Raw genomic sequence first — 14,130 nt, 5'->3', positions numbered from 1 at the left:
AACCAAGTTTCAATGGTTATATGATTTTTGCACACATTTTATCATATCTTCACCGAGCCATGAAAGAGGTATCCATGATAAAGAATCACTTTATTTAAAATGTAGAATTCTACTGATTTAAAACGAGACTTGAACAAATCATTATTATATTTATAATAACCCATACCGAATATCCATTAAGAGAGATACTTTGTAACAAACCTTGCGTTATTCAATTTGTACCGCAGTTTGTGTGGAAGCAGAACTGACGGTGTACTTGGCTGGCAGGTTTCTTCCGATACTTTTGATTGTATTGGGACTTCATGAGTGGCTCCAATCTGTCCAGGCTGTCGCGAGCAATTCAATGTCGTTTCAGATGACGATGTTCTGGAGCTAAAACAGTGGTTACTGCGCGTCAGGTTGGCCACTGGATTGCTGTACTGAGGCGGCTCCGGCAGCATTTGAGATGTATCATGTTCATAGGTGAAGCCTCTATTGCGCAGATGGACTCCACTGGTACTGGTACACATGTTCGATCCCTGACTGTACCTGCTTATTGGATAACTATCCCATAAACTGATGTGCTGCATTTTCGAAGTATTGATGGTGTTTTCCGTCTCGGGGTACGACGCCAAATTGCAATTGTACACCGAATTGCAATGACTCGTTTGGGCACAGATTGATCCACAACTATCAGAAACTTGACAACGGAAGAGACCATGCATACACTGGTATTGCAGTGGCATCACAGTTGTGGGCACATGTGGACAGCCGTCAATTGGCATTCCCAGAGGATACTTTAAAGCAACATCCCTATGATGATTCAGACCCGTGTTATGATGGTTGACTGCAGACAGCGCAACTTTGAGTTTTTCATTTTCGCGCTGAAGCTCGACCGCACGTGCCTCCAGAAGATATCCCTCAAATCTCTTGCGCTGGCGAGATCTCTTTGCAGCTTCGTTATTACGGTTTCGTTTAAGCCAGTAGTTACAGTCTTTCTGCTCGTCGGGTGTGAATTCTCGTTTCCGTCGCGTCCCAACATTTGTACGGAGGTCTGGCATAGGGTACAACCGGTGCGTACTTTGCAAATCTCCGATAAAACCCAGTTCATCAAGCGTGGCGCAACAAGTAGCAGTTGACATCTCAGTAGTCGACCTTTGAGCCCAAAGCTGTAGTCTACATCTGTATCAGGTCAACACCAATTAGGTTATTTGTCAAAAAGTGCATTTTAAGAAGATATATCAGCTACTCTTTGGACACGCCTTTTTTAGGAAGTGGCATGAGATAAGACCGCCTACCTCCCAGTCATTGGTCAACTTTAACCCACCAACTCAAAGCCCGGTTTAGTAACCAAAACTGCGTGAACATTATCAGAGTCATACGCGTGTTCATCGGGAAATACAGAAACTATTTACATCATTGGGGGATCAGAATTTCTCAACGTTCTTTTCTAAGTGGACAACTCTAACAATGCACATTTAATGGTGTCTAAAAAACTTAGGAGAAACGTTTTTTTTTTTAAATAATGCATTACTCTTTGATTACCATGTACCAGTGAAATATAAAATAACTAAAACACAGATATATCAAATCAGACAAACTGTCAAGTGTATGACTGGTTTAATTGCAATAGCAAGTCAGATGTGTCAATTTCTAGATGTGTAGATGTTTACTATAACTAAAAGTTGCTAAAACCTTTTAAAATACTCCATGATACTTTACAATATTTGTTATAACATCTGGTATGACTTTAAGCAACACTACTGGCTAAACAATTCATGTCTGAAAATATTACAAAACAGTTACAATTTTAAAAGAGAGTTATGACATATATTACACATTTTTACAACAGGGATTCAATGTAAAAAAAACAAAAACAATAAACAGACCAAATGTATGGAGTCTGCATCAATGTTATTTAATAGTTCCATACTGTGGTCCATGGTGCCGTTTTATAATGCACATTATTAACAATCTCCTCAAGCAAGAAGTCAGTTTATTCATGGATTACTGCTTTGAACTCCATATATGATTAAGCAAAAAAGGCTTAGATTCTGCCTTAAGCAGTGTGTTCATAAACATAGTGACAATGTCAACTATGAAGTAGGCTAAATTAACAAGGATTTTGGTGAGAACCATTTTTTAGTTTTGTTTCATGTTGCACAGCAACAGTAAGAACATACATTCTTCTGAATAGCTTTGCAACAATACACACATACACACTGTCCTTTGCTTAAGATTTAAAAGCATGATTCCTTATCATAGACTAAAAAGCGGCAGCTCATGGGTGAAGCTAGGACGGTTCACACTGTTCAAACAAGTAAAAAAAAACAAAAGCATAAATAACATTTAGTTCATGTGTCATTTACTGGTTTTCCTTCACTTTTCAAACCTGCACAACTGCCAAAAATGTATAAAAATGTGCATTTCGCAGAACCATTTTCTCATTTGATCCATAAGGTGGCCTACGCTTCAAAGTTGACTTCATCGTCTTCTGTCTGTGGGCTGTCATTGTCCCCCAGGAGCTCTGTCTCAGGAACAGACAGGTCCTCATTGTGCAGCCCATGCTGAGAGGCCCCATCAGGTATATCGTCCTCTGTTGCCTTTTGGTCTTCATGCATTAAAGCTGCCTTCTCTGTGCCTGATCCATTGGAAGGAGCTGTGGTGACGTAGCCTGTGCTGGTGGAGCCGCTTCCACTGTGGTGTGATCCAGCCTTGGCAACCATCTGTGGGTGCAAGTGCTGCGGAGGCATCTGAATAGGGATCTGCATAGGGTAGAAGTTTTGCAGATATTGATAGGCCGGTACTGGTTGGTAGCCGTTGACAGGGATGTAGAGCTGCTGTGGAACAATTGGCCGCATCTGACTCTTCATGGGCATAAACTGAGGCTGAGGAAAGGGGGATGACTTTTTGGGACTAACGTAGCGAGCGTTACTGATGTTACTGACGGGGCTTGTGCTTAGGGAGCTGGTCTGAGTGGTGTTGCTTGCCCCTGAGGTTTGCGCAGAGCTGTTGTAGTTAGACAAGCTCTCCCAGGTACGCAAACGTGCATGTATATCTTTGAAACGTGGCCTCCGTGCGGGGAACTCGTTCCAGCACTCCAACATAAGCGTGTAAATCCAGGCGGGACAATCATCTGGGCAGGAAAGCACTTGTCTGTTCCGTATCATCTCCATCACATCTTGGTTAGAATAGCCACAATAAGGTTGAAGGCCATAGCTGAAAATTTCCCACAACACCACGCCGTAGGACCAAATGTCTGAGTCTGTGGAAAACTTGCCATACATTATGGCTTCTGGGGACATCCAACGAATAGGGAACGGACTGCTGCCCATCAACTTGTAGTAGTCCGCAGAGTAGACTTCTCTAAACAGCCCAAGGTCCAAGATCTTCACATTGAGCTTATCACAGACCAGGATGTTGCGCGTTGCCATATCTTTGTGCACCACATGGTGACTGGAAAGATATTCCATTCCAGCTGCTATTTGTGTGACAATGTGTAGAAAATCTGCCTGTTCCAGGGTGGATTTTACAGTTCGATCATCATCAGAACTGCCCACATCCGAGTGTGGAGACCGCATGACCAGAAACTCGTGAAGGTCACCATGGCCCGAATAGCTGAAGATCATGCTCATGGGCTGTTCTTTAGTTATAACACCTAAAAGGCAGACGATATTTGGGTGCTGTAGCCGGGAACGGAGCATGGCTTCATGGCAGAATTCCTCCTTCAATGTACCCTCATCTTTGTCTTTCACTGTCTTTATGGCCACAACCTGAGTCTGTTCACCTGGGGCCGTACCGTAGAGGTGACCTTTGTACACTTTGCCAAAACGGTCTTCTCCAAGCTCTTCCATGAATCGAACAGCAGACAGATTAATTTCTCTAAGCTTTGCCTATGAATAAAAAAAAATATGAGTGGTCTACTTTTGCATTACCGGTATATGTTCAGTTAAAAGACGTAAAAGGAAAATAACATTCTGGACATGAATTTAGGATTAAATAAAATTATGGGAGATGAAGACTACCTGATGTTTGTGCTGATTTAGAAGGGGTAGTTCCACTTCTTGGCTTGGCGAGGCAGTAAGCTGCCGGCGAGTAGGTGTGTCGGCAGACTCCTTTTGTTTATTTCGACACATGCACACCAAGAAGAATAGGCAGGCGATAACAAGTGGAGTGGCTATGCTGGGAATTAAAATGTACAGTATCTCCTTCTTCACTTTCTCTGGGGGTTCTGAGAAAAAAACGACATTACATTTAAAACCGATCAACCTTTGTGTAATGAATACATTTACAGAACATGTGTCATTTATTTAAAACCTTAAAGCTATTTGATGAAATATACTATTTAGTCATGTTTATCAATCTTTAAGATATTTTACTCACGGCAGGGCTGAATGTCACAGACATCCACTCTAACATTAGGGTCCAATGTGTAACACCAAGGGCTGTCCATATGCCCTCCAGGATTCCTGCAGAAATTGTGTCCTCCTCTGAGTTCAGGGTAATCAGTAGGGGTCAGATGATGACTGTGTGGATATTGTGTACTCCAGGGTTGGCACTGGTAGCCAGATTTTGTGACACTGACTGTTCCCCTGTAGTTAGTGCCACTTCCATTGAAACACCTGTGATCTGGGGGTGAATCTTTAACAAAGATAGACATTTTTAGGCCTGGTCTGTATTTTATAAGACCATTTATGAAAGGCAAGTCAGGCTAAATAAAATCTTAGTAGTTTCTAAGTCAAATCCATATACTAGGTCATGTTTAAACCATTTTTTACCACAAGAGGGCCTACTCGCTCTGCTCACTGTTGTCTGTTATTCACACTTTTTCTGGGGTTATTTATCAAGCCAATTACATCAGATTTCATGCGATATTTTTTTCTCAATCTGCTATATTAGTATTAGGTCAAGCATTCTACTCTTTCACTTCTTTCAATAAAAACCTACATTGAGGTGGCACGCCAATGCGAATGCAGCTGGCAGCTTCGGGTGAGCCAGGGTGGGGAAGCAGGTTGCATGCGGGCAGTTCGAGCTGCATTAGAATGAGAGGGTTGGACCGTGCTATGGTATACTCTGCATGACACAAGTCGTTCTCCAAAGCCTCACACTCTTCCCGACAGAGCTGGCGCTTCCGTGGACCTCTGGTGCCCTCCTCACATAGTGGGAAAACATAATAGCAGAAGGAAGGAATGGCATACTCGGAGCACTGGTCAGAGAGCTGTGTGGAGGTGCCAATCATGGTGAAGGCAGCTGGATGGTGCAACAATGATAAATAACAGAAAACAGAACATTAAGTATAACTATATATCCTACATGTGCTGAGATACCGTGCAGTGACAACTTCAAAACTGCTCACCAGTGATGCGGTTTTCACTTTCTCCCTGCATCTGCAGAGACTCCACATAAATACTCCTGTTGCCAATGAAGCGAGCGCAAGCGATGCCTCGGTACGGCTGACAGAAGCCCTTTTCATGTGTTCTAAAAGAGACAAAGAGAATAGAAATTACTGAAACCACTGATGATCACAACAAATAGCTTTGAATTCTGATAACCCAACTTCAAAGCCTTTGCCAAATGCAGATGATAACACTGTTACTGCATAGGCCTATTTTCTTTTAATGCATCCAATTGCTTCCTTTCTCGGCAACCATAAACAGCTCAGTTAATAAATAGAAATTTTATATTTAAAGCAACATACAGAATACTTACAGTTTATAAGGCTACACAGCTACATACTGCAAGTTATAGCATGGTGGTGGCCATTGTCACAGAACTGGCTGACATGACATTCTTTAGTCTATCTTTAAAGGGGACATTTCACAAGACTTTTTAAAAATGTAAAATAAATCTTTGGTGTCCCCATTGAACGTATGTAAAGTTTTAGCTCAAACTACCATATAGTCATGGGTGCACAAAACTGGTGCGCAGGTGCGCATGCGCGATTAAAATAAAAATGCGCACCAGACACTGCTGTAAAATGCGCTTTTGCGTACCAACACTGCTGGAAGTTTGTTAGTCAATAATTGGTAAGACAATTTTTACAAACGTATTAAAATTAATGTATTGTTAGCGGATGCAACAGTCACTGGCCCGATTGGTCAATTTAAATATTAAATAACAACAAGACCTGAAACGGATCTCATGCGATCTCCTTACCCACGTGCTGTTTGAGTAGTTTTGTTTGTGCACACCTCAAGCGTGAGCACGATCTGCATTTCATGGCTTCAGACAGATTGCTAGTTACTTACAAGCAAATGGTAAGACAGCGCGCAGATGCAAACTGGGTTTGTTTTCTTGCACTTGAGCGGACATTTTAACACAAAATTATCTCAAAATGCACTTATTATAGTAGTAAAAGTATTTGCACATTAAATAAATATAAGCAGATGAGAAATAAAATACGTGTGTAACGATATATCGGATCAATGCATTTAAAGTGACAGTACATGCATTTTTAGAGTATAAACCTGATGCTGTTTTTAATGTTAATGAAACAACAGACAAAGAAAATCATAATTTCCTTGTCTTGACTAAATGACGTTTGTAACTTTAATGAAGATTAATCCAGTTTACACAGTAAAGAATATATTATCTGATTGATTGATTGATTATTTAGTTTCTGTACTGTACCTGAAAACTAAAAACATAAACCTCACTGTTTATTTCATTTGTATGTTTGTTCTATTGTATTTATTTATGTTATTGCTCATAATTAGATTTTTATTTCTGACTATTTACTTGTCTTTAACAATATTTGAAATGTATATGAGTTAGTAGTCATTTATAAAGGTCACATGGGCTAAAAACAATAACCAGGCATATTTTATTTTATGTACATCATCGTCTACCATGTTTAAACCAAAGAGATATGGCGAAGAGAATAGTCAGGACATTAGTGATGATGACAGCATGTAGGATGTCGGTGCTATGAATAGTGTGAGCACCAAGCAACATCTCCAGGTGCTCCTTTGAGAACTAGGCCAAAAAGGTTATGCACACCCCTGCATATAGATAATTTATTACACCATGTTAAAATGACACTATGTAGGTGTTAGCAAAAATGTGTCGTTTTTTGGATGTGTCCTTTTAAATGCAAATGAGCTGATCTCTGCACTGATAGCAGGGCTGTGATTGGAAAGTGCAGATTAAGGGGCGGAATTATCCCCTTCTGACATCACAAGGAGAGACAGATTTCAATGGCCTTCATGGTTTACTAAAACTAAATTACCGGGTTGATCTTTATCATATTTTCTAGGATGATAAAAGCACTGGAGACCCAATTATAACACTTAAACATGGAAAAAGTCAGATTTTCATGATATGTCCCCTTTAAGGTTTCAGCCACACGCTACAAATCACAACAGGTTTAATTACAATTAGGTGGATGTTTGAACTTAACTTGTAAACCCCTTGTCAAGAATACTACCAGAGTATGAAGAGAGAAACAAAAACACAACAGAGAAAGAGGAGAGAAAAGAAACATCAAATATTAAACATTTATGTGAAGGGAAATAAGTGGAGCACCAATATATACCGGCCAATAATCGGTATCGGTCTATAAAAGCATTTAACAATCGATAGTTTAAAAACAGCCCAGAGTCATGGCCGATATATCCTGTCAATCAAAAGAGAACAGGAAAATGCAATAAATTTGTACAGAATTTCTGTACTCTGTGTACAGAAAATACAAAAAGAAATATAACTATAGTTTATTGTTCAATATTAATTGTCACTATATGGATAAATAACATTCAGAAATTTTCATTTTCAAAATGTAGTTAATGCAAGTAAATATAACCCTCAAACTATCGTAATCGGTATCAGTGGCAAAAATTTGATATCGGTGCATCTCTAGATATATAGGTTTATATTTTAGAGACTTCCTAATTCAGACCTACAGTAGTATTATCCATTTTCTTCTGTTTCTAAACAATTTACTCTTAAACTAGTCTCAGCCTCAGACGTCACGCCCACAGACTGTTGGCTAAACGTCTGATGTTTTTCGTACACTTTTCTGGAAACCCTGTGAAAATGTCCAAGTCGTCTTTGATTGGTTGAAATAAACCAGATTTCCAGGAGACATGAGTGTCGTGATTAGTTTCGGTCCCTAGAAACAAAGCTCTGACGTTCCATTGAGGAAGACAATCAGTCGTGTTAACGTGGATAATAATGACCAGTTATCATGATCAGCTAAACATTATATTCTCAAAAATAAGCAAAGTTTGCGGCATAGACTCTCTAAAAGATGTCCAAGAGTTTTGCTTGAGGTAGTTAGTGGAGTCAAAAAGGTTGTTTCTCCTGAATTGCTTGTATGTGTTAAAATGTGGAGAAATATGCTTCAAACAGACGTTTAACGGGAGCGTCTCATTGGTGTGGCTGTTGATGAAGTGCACAACGTTGTTCTATGGTGAGTAATGTTGTTTATTTAGATGCTATGCGGTTGCGGCTGGTTATTTCAATAACTGACTTGTTGCCAGCCGGCTCAGTTTTGTGGGGAGACCAAAATGTGATGCTAGATGAAACAAACTGTGATTGGTTGTGTGACATGTCAGTCAAACAGCTTGTGGGCGGGCTTTGTCCAGAAAAAGCAGCGAAAAACACCAGACCTTCAGTATTGAAGGTCTGGCTACGCAAGACTACTGTTAAACTAACATCCTGCTGTCCTAAAGGCCAAATTCAGTAAAGACCATAGAGGGAACTCTAGTAAACTCATGTGCATCTTATGACCTGTTGTTAACAGAGCTCACAGAGGCAAAACAACAGAGATCTGTGGTTTGCATGTTATGATTGGAGCTTTTCAAAATAAGTTTCAATAGTGTAAAGCAACTACCTTTAAGCTGTGCAATTTCTCTCTTCATAGTCTGCATTATACAGATTATATTCAAGATATCCATCTTTACTGTTAAAACAGTTTCCAGTTTTCATTTATCTGGCGACTCACAAAGTGGTTGGAATTAAATTCCGAGGGCTTTGAAACTTCGAATGCCTAAAGGTGTTTCCTTAAACAAACAAAAAAGTTTCCATTTCACATTCAACTGACAACTCACAACAGCAATGTTTTAGCCAAAATGTCTGCAACATATTTGAACTAGACAGCCTGACTGGTTGCAACTGCAGTTTCTAATCAGCAACATCTAGTTACTTTAAAAGTGTTATCATTAAAATTTGACATATTTGACTATGTAATATTTCACTGCTGAGTTTAATGTTTTTTGGACTGAGCATAACTGTATTTTATATACTTAACGTTTTTGTTGAAGTTCAAGACCACAAATATTATTATTTCCAAGGAAATACATAAAGTGTTTCTTAAAACCATTTATGAAATCTTTCGACTGAACTTTTTTAACTTATTACATGATTGTCACGTTTTTAAAGGGGACAGAGAATGAAAAACCATTTTTACCTTGTCTTTGTTGAATAATGGTAGTCTACCCACATTCACAAACATACAAAAAGTGCTAAACATCTCAGTCTCATAGAAATTCCTCTTTTAGAAATGTCAGCCAGAAAACAGCCCAATCTGAAAAACTGATGCTTATGACATCACAGGCATCTAACTGCCCTTCCACTTTAAAATAATTGGCTACATTTTTTGAGTGGCAGCAAAGTCAGCCAATTAGTAATGAGATTGCAAGTTAAGCCAGTAGGGGGAGCCAAATAGGTGCAAAACCACTTGTTTAAAATCCCCCACCCTAATAGAAGCTTCCTAAAAACCTCTCTCAGGTAGCTCTAAGGCATTACAGACCCAAACAAAAAAATTTTTGTCTGCATGTCACATCACAGAACAAGTATAAATACTCATTCTATGTCACCTTTAAACAGAAAAACACGACTACTTGTACGTTTGTAGCTGGCTCATATTGTACAACAGGTGTTTATCATTTTTACTTCATCTAGATCAGTGGTTCCAGGAACGGAAGAGAGACATACAAAATGTGCAGGGCAGTGAGCTTCCAGGAACGGAGTTAATGACCACTGATCTAGATGGTAGCGTTTAATCGTAAAGTTTTAGAAATGATCATCTGGGGAATACTCAAGAGTAAGGACTTCATCAAAATGTTACATGTATCAGCTTGTCCTAAGAAGTATATATTAGCAGTGATAACAGTAAAAATTGTACTGTATGTAGGATTGTAATCATTACAATAAACAAACCTAATGGACTTATTTATATGGAAACCTCAATTTTAACAAAAAACAACATTCCTATATTGCCTATAGCTCAAAATAGCTCAAAATTAGACAGTGTGCATTACAACTCATTTAGACAGCATGGGTCAACTACGCATATAAACACTTTTATAACAATATAAACATTATTTCCAATATCAGCAAACTCCATCTGAGCAAGCCAAAAATTCCAATACAAAAAACATGATTGGAGTTTAGAAGTATTTGAAGCGGAGTTGCAAAACCCTTTATTTGTGCAAATAAAATAAAACGTATATCTCTCAAATCCAATTCACACTTCTACATCAGGTTTGTTAATAAGACATACCAGAACTATCCCCCCGCCGCCACTTGGCCTGGAAATGTCCATCTCTATTCAGTAATGTGGTTTTTCAGCTCTTAAAACAATCGAATCAAACTCAAAGTACTGCCAACATCTGACAATAATTTGAGGAACCTAATTCTTTATCGCTTTATTTATTTATACCTTTTCAGATGTAGAGAAATTTAACTGTAATAGTGTCCATTTTGGCAAAATCATGTACACTGTGGAAAATATTAACATTTTATTTACAGACACAAACAGAAGGGAAATGCAAACATATGCAAAGGCAAACCTACAGACGATAAAGGCAATACTTACGCATCATCTGCACCATGGGTTGGGGACTGTCCTGTAAAATAAAGACAGAAAGAATCTGAATTAATATTATCTCTTTCTTAAATTAAATTCTTCTTTTAAATCCCATCTAATTTATCAGGGATGCAAGCAAGCTCATTTTTCTCCACCCAGAACATCTATTCTAAAAGAAAAAAAATTGTTTCTTAAAGAAATGCTGAGATTTATGTTGGTACACTCAAATAAATATACAGCAATGCCATGTTAGACTTTGGTACATATATCTGTTAAACAGAGCTACTTTGAAAATCTATAGACTCCCTACATATGCGAAAACAAGCAGGCAGGAAAGAAAACACTGGAGCTACAGCAAAAAGTTTAAGACCTGATGAAAGAATGATCCTATTGTTGCCCCAATTTTTAGAAACTGAAAGATCATTCAATGCGAAAGTAAAAAAATGTAAGAAAGCTCTGTACTGGGACACCAAACCAGGCAATTAAACAGAGTACGGGTCAAGGTACACCCTCATCATTCACAGCAATCATTTTTAAAATAACTAACCATTAAAAGCACATATGTGCTCAACCAATTATTTGTACCACTAGCCTGCTAGCTTGAATGAAAAGTATTGAAAGGCAATGAATTTTTCCGACCTCCCTAACCAGATCTAGGGACCCCAGCACTGAACATTTTGTATTCCGTATCTGACAAAGCAGAGAGATCAAAGATAACTAACTTGTGATTATTTGAATCAGATGTGTTATATAAAATCTTGAAAAGAAACCAGACAATCAACAAAAGTTACTTTTCAATTAATTTTTTTCTCAACTCAATTTAGTCATGTAGTGCTTTTTACACTGTTCTAATGTTGTACCAAAGTACCTTTACATGATCAAGAATAAAAGACGAAATTGTATTATTAAAAGAAAAAGGTGTGACAAATAAGTAAGACAAATGGAAAGGAGCCTCTTTCCAAGATTCTGTGTCACTCCAATAACCAAGCTCACATAGTCTATTTATATTATACTCATACGGCCCTAGCAGTTAATGTTGTATTTAGAACAGAATATTTTAAAGTAAAAAACATCTAAGCGAGTGTTCATGTGTTTAATACAGCACTGAAAAAAGCCTACTGATGTTGTACAACGCTAAGACCATGGCGAAAAAAAAACTTTTTATCCGCTTGTTAAGTCACGCACCGCTTCCGGTGCCAGTTCTGCTCACAGATGGCATAGGGAAAACAAAATGCGAATATACACTCATATCATAATCTATACATAATCTACACTCATATCATACACATTGCACAAAAAAAACACCTTTGTTCGAAGTTGTTTCAGCTACTGCACATGCACACATGTTTGCAAGCGCCTCACACGACTCTGTATAAGCTCCTCTCCCAGAGAACTGTCAGTCTTTATAGATGATTGGTTCTATTCCCTGGAAGGCATACTGCAAAAATGTCTTTCTTATATTTTTGTCTTGTTATTCGTACACATAACTAAAAATTCTTAAATCAAGATGTATTTTCTTGATGAGCAAAATGACCTAAATAAGTAAATAATAATATACAATTTATGTGAATTTGTGCTTAAAACAAGCAAATAAATCTAGAAATTTTCTAAAAGGAACAGTATGTAAGAAATGTATATCAATAAATCATAAAATGGCCCTGATATGTCAGTAGACATTAAGAAAAAAAATTCATTTCAAATACTTATATCACTCACAACAGTGGTCTGGTCAGGATATTGCCATTTAAAAAGTGGAGTTGCAGCCCTCAACTGATGTTTATGTTGTCATGTACTGTATTGGCCACCAGTTGTGTGATTGCAGTACCAGTTTTAGCCACAAGTTTTGTTATTGCAATACCAGTTTTGGCCACAATCCTACATACTGTTCCTTTAAATTAAGTGTTTGAGAAAAAAGTTAAGATTTTTTTCTTACCCTATTTTTGGCTTGTTTTAAGCGCATATTCACTTAAATGGTTTTGAATTTTTAGATATTTGTACAGAAAACAAGACAAAAATACTATGTAAGAAAGTCATTGAAAGTCATTACAGTGCAAGACTGCCGTCCCCAGGCCAGCCATATTAAGCGTTGCATTGTCCCTTATTTATAGTTTTAGCAGTGCCGTATCTTGTTATTTACAAGGCTGTGGTTCTGTTGTTTTCAGTTATCCATTATCCATTTTAACTTTGGAAAATGACTGAAAATATTCATTTGATGCAATGCATTCTGAAAACTCTTGTCTTTTATGTAAATAGTAACAATATTAAACGTAATTAAAATATTTAACAATAAACATAATATTAAAGTAAACCGTTTACATTTGTTAAGATAAACACTTCATAAAGAATAATTCACACAGATTTTAATTAATATTTATTTTATTTTATTCTGTCAACTACTGCCTTAAATACACAACTACAGGCCTTAAATACACATACGCGTCAAAAAGTAAACATGATGATTTAGGTCTTAAGAGAAAATAAAGAGTTGAAAAAGCAAACGCACGTGTAACAGTATATTGGGTCCGGAGTGACTTTGGTCTTAAAGGGAAAGTTACCTAATTTTACTCCTTTCTGTCACTCATGTTAATCAAACAGCGTTGATAGAAAATCTCTCACTGCTCTTGACTAAATCACTTTTCTACCTTTAAATAAGATTGTTTTTGTCTTTTTTATACTTGTATAAGTTTTTGTGAGAATTCTAAAAAGTCAATGGCATTAAAGATTTTTTTAAAACCTTATTAAAAGAAAAAGCAAACTCTACTGTGATACATATTGATATATCGCGTGATACATATTGTTATATAGATTTTGGTCATATCGCCCACCCCTACCGCCTGTGACTCATGACTGGTTGTTTTATCACTTGGGCCGCCCCCATTGCAACAAAATTCAGTCTTAAACAAACACACTTGCACAACTCCACTGCTATCTCGGATATACAAATTACATCCATTGTTCCCATAATGCTGGGTTCATTGGGAAGCTGAACAGGTTAATATTTCTCTCACAAACAAAAACACACTTCTTTGGTGACGTTGATTTCGTGTCAGCTCTTGGTTGGTGTTTGCGTGCTCTATTTCAGGTGAAGTGCACTCGTTACGCAACAGAATCAGCAGTCGAAAAAACTTTCCAAAACTTGTACGAACCCAGACGAAGTGCATTCGGCACAGAAATACTCCGTCATACATCCAAATGGTTCTTTGAACCTTTGCCCATGTTTAGCACAAGGAATCCAACACTTTAAAAGGAAAACACCACTCGGGAGCAGTAATATCATCAGAGAAAAAGTAGAATATTGAAAAACGCTGGGGTTTTCCTTAAACTGTGTAAGAATGGTTAAAATA

General features: G+C 37.8%; 1 protein-coding gene across 2 annotated transcripts in view; it reads right to left on the bottom strand.

Annotated features, from left to right (window-relative positions):
* Positions 1-71: 71 nt before the first annotated feature.
* Positions 72-14,130, bottom strand: part of ror2 (receptor tyrosine kinase-like orphan receptor 2) — a 69,844-nt gene continuing 55,785 nt past the window's right edge. For both annotated transcript variants that reach the window (XM_055209165.2, XM_055209166.2), the window contains exons 4-9: positions 10,796-10,826; positions 5,336-5,457; positions 4,927-5,229; positions 4,363-4,620; positions 4,005-4,210; positions 72-3,872 (exon numbers count right to left, since the gene is read on the bottom strand). In XM_055209165.2, coding sequence (XP_055065140.2) covers positions 2,445-3,872; positions 4,005-4,210; positions 4,363-4,620; positions 4,927-5,229; positions 5,336-5,457; positions 10,796-10,826 — 2,348 coding nt within the window. In that variant the 3' untranslated portion in view covers positions 72-2,444. The remainder of the gene's footprint in view (positions 3,873-4,004; positions 4,211-4,362; positions 4,621-4,926; positions 5,230-5,335; positions 5,458-10,795; positions 10,827-14,130) is intronic.

Source organism: Misgurnus anguillicaudatus, chromosome 12, assembly GCF_027580225.2.
Source record: "Misgurnus anguillicaudatus chromosome 12, ASM2758022v2, whole genome shotgun sequence".
Taxonomy (NCBI): Eukaryota; Metazoa; Chordata; class Actinopteri; order Cypriniformes; family Cobitidae; genus Misgurnus; species Misgurnus anguillicaudatus.
The sequence above is the reverse complement of the archived record's forward strand: the minus strand, read 5'-3'. Positions and strand labels throughout refer to the sequence as shown.